This window comes from Camelus dromedarius, chromosome 13 (genome assembly GCF_036321535.1).
Source record: "Camelus dromedarius isolate mCamDro1 chromosome 13, mCamDro1.pat, whole genome shotgun sequence".
Classification (NCBI taxonomy): domain Eukaryota; kingdom Metazoa; phylum Chordata; class Mammalia; order Artiodactyla; family Camelidae; genus Camelus; species Camelus dromedarius.
In genome coordinates this window covers 66,191,836-66,203,840 of record NC_087448.1, presented here as the reverse complement: position 1 = coordinate 66,203,840, position 12,005 = coordinate 66,191,836, and the positions used below count along the sequence as shown (strand labels likewise).

General features: G+C 38.6%; 1 protein-coding gene across 1 annotated transcript; it reads left to right on the top strand.

Moving 5' to 3' along the window:
* The first annotated feature begins 3 nt into the window (after positions 1–3).
* Positions 4–11,352, top strand: POMP (proteasome maturation protein). The gene is made up of 6 exons (XM_031465814.2): positions 4–103; positions 1,794–1,891; positions 3,582–3,642; positions 5,421–5,522; positions 6,876–6,969; positions 11,180–11,352. Exons 1-6 carry the CDS (start codon positions 101–103, stop codon positions 11,245–11,247), a joined length of 426 nt encoding a protein of 141 aa, XP_031321674.1. The 5' UTR covers positions 4–100; the 3' UTR covers positions 11,248–11,352.
* The last annotated feature ends 653 nt before the right edge of the window (positions 11,353–12,005 follow it).

Below are 12,005 nucleotides of genomic sequence, written 5' to 3'. Positions count from 1 at the left end.
TCCGGCGGACGTGGAGGGGGGGCAACCCCGGAAACGGAAGTGAGCGGCGGGGCCGGCTGACCGTAACGGGCTGAGAGGGTGTGCGCAGAGCGAGGTGAAGATGGTGAGTGAGACCCCGGGCGACCCGAGTTGCCGGGGGCTCGGGCCCATGGACGCAGGAGCAGGCCTCTGCCTCCCAGCCCGGCCCCCGGTGGTAGCGGCGGCGGCGGGAGGAGGAGGCGGGCCTCGGGCGCCATGATCTGTCGAGTCACGGAGACGGGGGGTTCGTGGCGGTCGCCCGGGCCCGGCTCCCGCGCTGGTCCTATGAGCAGCGCTTCGGCTTCATCCTTTCCCGCCTCCTTTTCTCTTTCCCATCCCCACGTTCCCCAGCTGGTCCCCGTCCTAGCCCCGGACCCTTCCGGTAGTTGGCGCCGAGCCCAAAAGGGCAAATCCGAAAGTGTAACGCTCTGGGATGCGGCGCCGCCGACTACCCCTCCCCTGTGGAGAGAACCTTTGGGAGTCGAGTCCTCAAACTCCTTACCCATCCCTGACCCTCGGATACTCTTGATAACAAACCCACAACTATAGGTCGCATTTCTGTCACTCGGTTTACTCTGCGAATATCTTTGGGAGCTTGTAGTATGTCAGATGTTGGAGGGGGAAAAATTAGTTGCTGCTTCCCACTTTTAAGTATTGTTGGATCTCCCCCCCCCTCTCTATTTTTTTTTTCCGGGGCGGGTAATTAGGTTTACTTACTTATTTCTGGAGGAAGTACTGGGGATTGAACCCAGGACCTCATGCATCCCAGGCTTGCACTCTACAACTTAAGCTATACCCTCCTCCTTCTTTCTCTCTTTTTAACTTAAAAGTTACGGTATTTGGGAGAGATTGCTGAATTGTCATTGCCCATGACTGTGATGCCAGTGCTGCGGCTAGGCCATCCAAATTAGAAAGCTTTTGTTGGTAAATATGGCTGATCATAGTAAAGAGATTTTATAAACACTCGAAGCATAACTAGTGTTCATTAACTTTTCATAGTTTTGTTTTCCTCTGATACTGTGTTAGAAACATCAGGTACTAATCGTGATGTTTTACAGAAGGTAATTGGGAAAGTGATAATTGTAGAACCCAGAGATCAGAATTCCCCTTTTCTTTGTGCCCAGAAGAAACCTTTCTTCTGTCACTTTACAATAAAGCAGTCGGGGAGGAGAAAGTTCATGTAGTAAAGTAGCAGAAGATCAATTTGGAAAGGTAGAGTCATACAACTCTAGGCCTGGAAGGGGCCAGAGAGGTTCTGTGCCTCATCACAGGCACATATTGTTAGTCACAGCCCACACTAGATTCCAGATTCTTTTCCTAATTAACCATGACTTCTGTGTTGGGGGATTGAAACCTGTTGTGCAGGTTCTTGTGTTCCAGGCTTAGGACCTTGGACATTTTCTTCAGACAAGACATTGATAAATCAGTGAAAGGTTTTTTTAAAAACAGCTTTGGTGGGAGAGATCACATACCATGCAAACCTTGCTATGCAGAATTGAAAACTGGAAGAGGAATGCTTTTCAATCTGACAGCACTCGGAGATCAACTCAGTAATCCTTCCTACCCGCAAATTTGATATTATTCGCTGAACCGTGTGTATCCCTCTACTGTAATGCTAAGGCTTGTGGTAATTATCTAGACTGTGGGCCCCTTGAGGGCAAAGACCTTATCTTTTCTCTCTAGTGCTTAAACAATGTTTTATACATAGTCTAGTTCAGTGTGATTTTTAAAAAAATTTTTTTTGTATTTAATAGTGTTTTTTATTTGTGTTGTAGAATGCCAGAGGGCTTGGATCTCAGCTAAAGGACAGTGTTCCAGTTACTGAACTTTCAGCAAGTGGACCTTTTGAAAGTCATGATCTTCTTCGAAAAGGGTATATGGGGGAATTGTGACTTTGATTTTGTTATAATAAAATGTGAATTATTTTTCACAATATTCTTTAACTATTTTGATAGGCTGTAAATATATATTTACTTTAGGGGATAGCAGGTAATATACTTTAGACTGGGGAAGGAGGGGAGTGGAAGCTTGGATGTTTTCTATAGCGTAAGAAGCATTTTATGAGAGTAGTAGGTTCCCAGGGTAGGGCATCCTTTCAGGAGATGTTACCCAGTAGCATGATTTGGTAGGATTCTTCTTTTTGTTGCTAATAGCTTGGAGAGCCATTTGTCTCTTTATCTCATTAACTGTTGGAGTGATTCGCATTTCTTTGGGAGAGATTAGAATATAGCAGTAAAGAGCATAGACTCGGGACTCAGGCTGCCTGGGTTTTGGTCCTGGCCCTGCCATTTACTAGATGTATGCCTTTGGGCAGTTTATTCAGTTGTTCTATGCCTCCGTATCCTCACCTGTGAAATAATGCTGGTAATAGCATATATCTTATTTTGAAGAATAAATGAGTTAATACATGAAAAATACTTAGTACCTGACCTTAGTAAGCACTAAGTATTAGATGCTGTTATTTTTCTTTTCTGGTTTGAGCACTTTGGTTATACCCTTTCCCTCGATTTCCTTTATGTTTCGATCTGTTTAGTCTCAATTTCTAGTATTGATTCTTTTTCTTGGCAGATTATTTTTCTGCTTAATCAAATGAGGTTCATGCTTCCTCTCCCATGTATATACTGTGTTTTGAATTTTTGAGTTTTATATCTAATTTTAAGGTGTTTAGTCTTACTATAATGGAATGTCATTCTAAGACTGGTTTCTGGTAGTAGACATAACACCTCATTATTGTCTTTTCATTTTGTAGTGAAAGATGGCAGTATATTGCCTTCGGAATTGGAGATGTAATTTGATTTATAGTATAATCAAATTCATAAGCTGACCAATAACCAGGTCCTGATGATTTGGTTTTTATTTTTGTTTTTCATGTGAAATGCTCCTCCTTCTCAGACTCTAGGCCTGCCATTAGCAGAACCATTTTCAAATTCCACTTCAAGGATGATGTTCTGTACAAAGACAGTATTCAATAAATACTGTTGTTGTAGGATTGCTAAGGTTTTTGTCAGCTCTCAAATCCTGGTGTTGACAATATGATAGTCATTAGGTGTGTGTCATTTAATGTAGTACATTGTACATAGTTGGTGTTTGGGAAATGCCAGATTATTCAACATGTGTTTATCAAAAATATATTAACTGTCACATATGCATTAGCTCTGAACAGGAGAGGCTTAGATATTTTACATAATACAAGAATCATGTCATCAGAGTAATAGTAATAAACATACTTTATTAAATTTCTTCTAGATATAGGTCATCATTTGGCACCATGTTTTGGAGGCTTCTCAGTGAATTGAAGTCTTGCCCAAACAGTACCTATAAAAGATGCATTTAAAACAATTACACAGTAAATCTGACTTTTTCCTTTTTTTTGGGTGTATATGAATTTTAATATATGTATCAATTCCCTTAACCCTACCACAATCAGGACACACAACGGTTTCATCATTCCCCCAAAAACCTCCCTCATGTCATTTCATTATGTTACAACATGGATAGATGTCGTTTTGAACTTCAGGCATTGAGTGATATATAATCAGTCTCTCTCAAATGTTTATTTCCAGTTTTTCCTGTGTGAAAAATGAACTTCTGCCCAGTCATCCTCTTGAATTATCGGAAAAAAATGTAAGTATGTTACCTGTGTCTTTATTTTTATTCTCTATGAGAAAAATACCGTTGGTAATTTTTTTTAAGACAATCCTGGTGTTGAGCGTTTGACCATGAAGAACAGCAGGCCTTGTTGTCAGTATCCTTCCAGCATAGCTTTGCGTTACTGTTACACCGCTTCACTAAAGCGCCCTTTCTACACATTCTTCTTTGCCTTTTCTATGGACATTTCTAGAGGTTAGTGCACCTCTCCATTCCTCTCAATATTTTCTCATTTGATGATCCTGTTTTCTGCTATATTTTTCCCCAGACATTTTTGTTATTGTTCTCCAAGCCCATGTCTCTAACCTTCATCTCTTTTTCAAGCACTGCATCTCCAAATTACTGCTAGGCACAGTAGGTACACAGTGAATGTGATGTAATCCCCATCCTGAAGGGGCTGAAAATTTAATGGGAGGACAAGCAGTGGACAGGGGCTTCATAAAGTGTTGTAGGGGACCAAGGATGGAGCAACCACCTGTGCTTAGGGCTTGTGGAAGGCTTTCTAGAAAGGGGACATTTGAACAGTTTTAGACCAGTATTAACCAGATAAATAGGTGGGGAAGGTCATTCCCAAAAAAGGTATAGCCTGTACAAATGTCCTAAAGACAACCAAAAGGGTTTTAAATACATGTTCAGAGCAGAAGAAACAGGTTATCTTACTACTCGGGGATGACGGTGCAGTGTTCCCCAGTTAACAGAACACTGACCTGCTCCTTTTTGTTTGTTTCCTCCCTCTTTAGCAAGGGGAAAGATCTTTCTATAAGAAAGAGTGGAACAAATAATATAAAGATGAAACTGAAATGCAAATTAGATGAGACAGTGAAAGGGTCCCTGGCTGCCTCAGGTGCGTTCTGATTTCAGGCTCAGAAGTTGACTCAGGAGGGTTGTTTTTCAAAGATCTGAGATTAACCATAGAAAGCATAGAAATCAGGTTTGTGGGGGGAAAAAAGCTGGTAAAGTTAGCTCATTTTGATGAATAAGTGAACTGTATCACAGATGACACAACAGACCAAAAACCTAGGCCCAAACTTCAAGAAAAACCATTAAATTAAAGAGGTAAATGTGAAGTTCTGTGTTTGGGTTCACAAGAAAAATTATGCACATTTAGATGGGCTAAACCTGACTTGTTTTTTAGAAGGAAGATCAGGGCTCGGTTAAAGTATGATACTGGAAAAAAACTGCTTATTAGTACCCAACACAAATTGGACAGAATTTTCAGTTTGTGGTCCCCCCCGCCCCGACTCAATTACTCAGAACAGTGGAGTTAAAACATTGTAGTTTAATCAACAGCATGGTATAATGGGTCTGATTATTTCTTTTATGAAATCCTTTGAAGTAGATTCTTTCACACTTAGAATTTCTTAATAATTTTTGTCACTGTAAGTATTCCTGGATCTCAGATTATACCTTTTCTTTGCTCTGCCAGTTTGGGAGTAATTCTAATCAAAAGCACTGAAATACAGTTACGCTTTGTAAATATACTTTTTTGCAGTATCTAAAACATTCCTTAATTTATTAGTTTTGTAGATCTAAATTTTAGGTAATTTTACATTAATGGAATATACCTGCATGCTAGATAAAATATAGTCATACATATTCTAAAATGTATTGAAGAAATTAGTAAAAACCTTTGTTTTTATTGCAGTGATAGATATTGAAACCCTTCCTCTAAGTGTTGTGTTAACATGAGTATCACTGCTGTGGCAGCAGAGTGTTGAATGTCACATTTAAAATTGCATTGTCGTCTTTTGTAGTTCCAGCTCAACCAAGATAAAATGAACTTTTCCACACTGAGAAACATCCAGGGTCTATTTGCTCCACTAAAGTTACAAATGGAATTCAAGGCAGTGCAGCAGGTGAGTTCATGGGTGATCCCGCATGTGTGTTGATCTCAGTTGGAAGGAGCTTCTATTTTAGTAACAGCTGTACGAACCTTACTTTTTCTTCTTCCCTACAACCTGTCCTATGTTCCCCCTTTTTGGATATGAACTCAATTCCAACTTCATAGAGAAAAGAAGCTTTGAAACAGAAGACTTCTTCAAATTATAGGTTCTGTCTGAAAACTCACCTGTATACACTTTCATGTTTTTTCCCTTTTGGGGGGTAACATTGAATTCGAGATGCCCCTAGGAATATCCAATTGGAAGTGTCTAATAGGCAGGCTGTATACCACTGCATATACCTGTTGCTCAGGAATAAGATCTTCAGAAATGTCCTCCTGAGTGTGTAAGAACTGTCCCCCAGTCTGTGCTCTAGATTTTGTCACATCTTACTGCGTTGGTTCCAGTTACTGCTGGACAACTAACAAAGAACAGAAAAACTGAAAATTTGGTTTGACTACATTAATGTTTGTTGAGTGCCAACGAGTGTGTATCCATACCTTATACCGCACTACGCTATGGGTTCAAGAGCAAGATGGTATTATCCTGTTAAACGGATGAGGAACCTGAGCATGAGACAGGTCAGGTAATTTAGGTAAAGCCAGTGGACTGGTAAGTAGGAAGAGCAGAATTTGAATACTCATCTCTCTGACTGTACAGCCCATGCTCTCTCCACTATACTTAGGTATTTGTTTGTAGTATATGTATTTAATGATTGAAAAAAGTAGATAATACTGGTTCAGAATGGTGCTGCATTTTTTAAAGGTCCACAGGTGACTTTGATCTTCGTTTCTGTTTCTAGTACTGTTTTAAGGGTAATTTAAGTTTGCACTATGAGCGATATAAAACAACATAAAAGAACAGTCAGTTTACTGAGTAGAATAATGCTCTCACTGAGTTGGAATTTCTTCAGGAATTTGATCATCTCGCATTTATTAGGAATAAATGGTATTAGGTTCTAGGATTTTGCATTTTATCATATGGTTTGTGCTCTGGTTTTCTTGGACAGAAGCAAAGCCCTCAAATGTGTGCAAACCTCATGGGATTATTAAGTGTTGGTAAAAGCTTAAAATTTCAGTGTCTTTATATATTTTGAGTAAAGTTTTGAATTTTTACAAATTTGGTTTGGTCTAAAATACGAACTTGTGTTTTTTTTCCCTTACTGGTTAAAGTAATATTTTACTTAGTTTTGTGAACTTCACAAATAAAGAATGAAGAATGTGAAATTTGATCGTGTAGTTCATAATTGTGCCTTCATGGTTGTGGTCAATATGATCTGGTTTCCCCCTTGGTTTTTTCTAATTTTGCCCTTTTACACTTTTCCTGAAGGTTCAGCGTCTTCCATTTCTTCCAAGCTCAAACCTTTCACTGGATATTTTGAGGGGTAATGATGAGACTATTGGATTTGAAGATATTCTTAATGGTAAGTGTCATTCCGCACCTTTTTATAGAGTCCCAATAAGGTACAAAGCAATGTCAACAAACAAAACCTATAGCATCTTTGTCCCTTTGGAGCTTTTAGCTGATTGGATCCACTTGTGTTTATTCACTGACATAAGATAAAATTTAATGGTGATAACTGTTCTCTGACTGGTTTTAAAAGTGAAAATTATTTATGGAGTTCTGAGATTATAGGCATTTCAGTTTGCTAATGACAGTCATTTGTTTCATGTCCTGTTGATAAAGTCTGATGGATGAGTCCAATACAGTATTTTTAGGATGGCTTAAACAAGGTTGGTATTTTAGTATTCAGAACATTTGTGGGATATGGCTGGTTTTAAAAACAATTAAAAAAAAAAGATAAGAGTTTTGTTTAAGCAGTAGTCTCCCTTTGCCCCCCCCCCCATAATTGTGCTTCTGTAGATGATGAATAGTGAAGAATCTATTATTAACAAGATTTTCTGAAGGATTGCATTATATATGAAAGTAAGAGCAATACATATATTATCCTCTATTTTTCTGGTTCTGTGGAAGATAAATTATAATTCTGTCCAGTATTGCCTCTGTCTTATACCCTTGCAATTCAGGAGAAATAGAAAAACCCAACAGGATTAAATTATATTAGTTTTGCTTGGCTACTAGTGTGCAGGAAGGAAATGCTGTGGACACAACAGCCGTCTGGTGAGCCTTCTCTTTGGGAATCTTCCCCGAGGGAACTTTTTAAATACAGGAAAACCAGGAATTCCTAAGCTTTTTCATTGAACTTAGACCTTATTTAAAATTAGTAAAATGATAGCTCAGGTCTATAATTATCTTTTAGTTAGTTATAAAAATGCATTTGTTTAAAAATGAACGTCTGTAAAGCTGTGTAAAAGGGAGAGGCACTTACTGAGCACTCACTCAAATATTATGTGTCAGGCACTGGGCTAGGCTTTGAATATATGATGGTGGAAAAAACAAACATCTGTGCTTTCTAATGGGGAGGTAAGCTGTTACAGATAAAACACAAACATAGTTAAAATTTGTGATTAAATTCTCAGAATAAAAAGAACAGTTGTATTCTTTTGGGTAGAATTCATTTTGGGTTGTTGGGTAGGAGAGGCAGGCACCTCTGGGAATATGACATATAACTTGATTCCTGGAAGACATATGAAATAGTTGAGTTAAAAGTAGAAGAAAGAATATTTAAGGCAAAAGAAGCAGTATTTTCAGGGTCTCTAACTTGAGATCAGCTCAAGAGCTCTGAAGAGTTTAAGATCTCATCCTACTTACAAACTAACAAGTTAGGCTGCCGTGGTTTCCTAGGTGCTGGCAGACACAGACTCCTAGAGACAAAGGGCAGTGTATTACTCACAGCAGTAGCAGAAGCCAGAGCATCAGCTTTTCTGTTGGGTTTCTGAGCCCCAGTTCCCACAGGGGAGCAAGAAAGGATTAGATGAAACCTGCAGATGGAGTATATTTTGTTACAGTAAGGGGAACCTCAAGTTCAAGATGCCTGAATCTTTTATAATAGGCAGTCAGCCTGCCTGTTCTGTGCTCCAAGGGAAACACCATCTTTCTTTAGAAACAGACTTGGAAAGACAGTTTAGAACAAAGGCAGGCAGTGCGCCTGCTTCTCAGGCTTGCTGAAGAGAGAGAGAGAGAGACGCCTAGAGAATTATCTCCCAACACATATAAGAGCATAGTACGAGGGCCCATCGAGCTGGAGTGCCTTGAAGTGAAAAGTAGAATAAGGTGAGGTTGAAAAGCTGGGCAGTACAGGAGCCAGAGCCTTGCAGACCACAGAAAGTTTATTCAGAGTGCAGCAGAAAGCCATTGAATAGTTTTAAGCAGTGACATGACGTGATGTAATTTCATGTTTAAAAAAATTCCTAGTATCTTGTGGTGTTTTTTTGTATTCATTAATTGCATGTCTCTAAGGTAGTGATGTACTGGAAAGATCCCCTGACTGAGTAGGTGATTTTTATCAGGATCAGACCACTGCGATGCCCTTTGGGACATTTCCCCCGTGTGGGAACTGTAACTGCGAACTGTAACTGCATAATTTATGGACAGTTTAGGGCTTTACCTTAGGGCCTTGCCTTAGCTGTTCCTTCTGCTTAGAATACCCCCCCCCCCATTTTTCAGATCTCAGTTTAAATGTCATTCGTTCAGAGAGGCTTTCCTTGACTACTTAATATAAAGTGGTCCTGGTCACCCTGTCACGTCACTAATTCTTTGCATAGCACCTGTCTGGTATTTTTCTTGTTTCTTCTTTGTTTTCCCCAACTTAAATATAAATCTCATGAGACTGGGGACTTCTTGTTAACCCTTGTGTCCCCAGTGCCTCATACGGTGTTTGATCCACGGCAAGTGTTAAGAGCTCTTGCTCACCACATTCTCCTCATCACCTTTGACCCAGAAGGGGTTTTAAAGCCTATAATGAGGGAGTCGTGTATTAATCTAACACTGTATGAAGACTATTAAACTGTGATGAGTATCTGTATATTTCTCCAATCTGCAATTTTTAAAGTTTTGGAGATGATGAGGTTTTTGCTTGCTTGCTCATCAGCCAAGCCAGTTTGGCCAAGAAAAATCGTCACATTATTTTATAAGGAAGGGAAGGGAATGTGAGGAGGGCAGTAGGCAAGTCAAAACTAGACTTTTTCTTAGTGCTGAGAATGGTCTTCCGTTTACTCAGTTCTCTCACTTTAAGATGTGGAAGCTGAGACTCACCAGGAGGCCGTGCCCTGCCTGGAAGCCTCACGGGAGGAGGCGCCAGAACCACCGGCCAGGCCCTTGCCTGCGTGCTGTGCTGTCTTCTGGTGCAAGTGACTTATTCAATAAGCACATATTTTATTAAAGTCAGAAGCTTAAAAAAGTAGAGTTTAAAGGAAAATTATAATTATATAAATGAGGATATTCTTTGTTTAAAAATTGAAAACATTGTAGCTGAAACTAAAGTCCTCTCCATGATTGCACAAACCCACTTGTCTCCCTCTTCCCTGGTTGGCTGCTGCTTTTTGTGTATATGCTTCCAGACTTTTCTCTCTGTGGCTTCACACAAATATATATAGTCAGAAAATATTTGGCATTGCTTAGTGTTTATGTTTTGAGCACAGTTGGTATGGCAACTCTGTGTATCCTACAGCATGTATGCTGCGTCGATACATTACTGATGAATGCGTACGTTTTTCTCTCTCAGTAACATGAAACAGTGCTGCAGCAAACATTTTTGTTCTTTGTACTCGTGTGCAGACATACTTTTTTCTTAATTTAGGTTTTGAATGCCTATTGTATACTTAGCAGTTTACTCTATTAATAACTATAGCAGTGTCATTTGTTGCTAAGGCTACTTTGTTGTGTGACAAGTGTCGAGAGTAGAGAGATTGCTGAACTGATGGGAGGCAATAATCCTTAGTCTCAGGAAATCCAGTGAAGAAACATCCAAATTGATCTGTTACTCTTGGTAATCATTATTTTAATTTTTACAAAGTGATTTTACAGTTTAATTCATTGAGTATTCTGTTTCTCGTCCTATGTTGAGGGGTAGAGGGCAAAAAAGAAAAAAGGCTATTTGTCTGTAGGAAGCTTACTGTTGGTATTCATTTTAAAAACTCTTAGGTGCATTATCACAGGTAAAGTAAGACTTTTGTTTGACGCATCAGTGCAAACAAGAGAATGAAGATTATTTAAGGTTTCCTTGCTCTAGAATTCTGGTTTGTGTATATGTGTTGGTAACAGAGCACAGAATGATAGATGTAAAATGTGTTTTTTTTTTTTTGCAAGTTAGATTAAGAGATTGTTTAATCTCTTAATTAGTGATTGTTAGAGTCATCTGGGAAGCCACTGGAAAACTTAAGGACTTTGAAAAGGAGAACTTTTTCAATCTGTATATTCTTTTTAAATTGACTGAATTGAGGTATAATTGACATACACTAGAATGCACCCATTTTCAGTGTCTAGTTCTGTGAATTTTAGTAAATGTGCAGCTGTATAACTAGCCCTCCCAATCAAGATTTAAATGCTTTCATCATCCCCAAAAGTTTCCTTGGTCTCTTTGCTGTTAGTTCCCCACCCTTGGCCCCAGGCAACCTCTGGTCTGTTTTCTGTCCCTTTAGATTAGTTTTGCCTGTTCTAAATTTTCATATGAGTAGAATCATTGAGTTTATCTTTTTGAAATCTTTAATATGTTTGTTTTTGTTTGTTTTCAGACCCGTCACAAAGTGAACTAATGGGAGAACCACACTTGATGGTTGAATATAAGCTCGGTTTACTGTAACGCAGTGTGCTGTTCATGGAAATAGAGGGGCTGCTTCTTGTTTATATAGTTGTCTTTTTACTCTAATTTGATGTGCACAACATTAAAAGTACTGACACCTGAGAATTTTTGCCTAAATAGTATCTGTGATCATTTGAAATTATTTGAGTCTTTGGTTTAAGGCCATGTGGTAATTGAAAGCACTAAAGGGAGGAGATTTTAAGACTCCTCATTTATATTAAAACAGTAGCCTTCTACATCTTTAAAAAAATGTTGCTAGTTAATATTATAAAACCATCCACGGGTTCCAATTCAGTCTGTTTCCTAGTTATTCCATTTGAATAACTATCAATATTTGAGTCTGCAGCTTCATAGTAGCATTTTTCAGAATAAACTTTTGTAGTTGATTTTGGTGGCAACACTTCAAAGTAAGTACAAAATAAAAGTATTATATTTTACCTTGTTTCAGTATATAGTCCATTAATACTCATAGGGATAATATTTGCTGTACTGATGCTACTTTATAATTATAACTATATTCTTTGATTCTTTCATGTTGAAAAGTGTGAATTCAGAGGTTTTGATTTTGGTCTTTAAATTGAAAAATAAAAGAACAAACAGATATTGATTAAACTGTGGTACTGCTTAGGTTTATATATCACGAGATGCTTAAGTTAAAAAAAAAATAGAACATTCATGTACACACATATCCATGAGCAAACTCCATAATAACTTATTTAAAAATAAATCTTCACCATGGCTGTTCTTACTTAATAAGG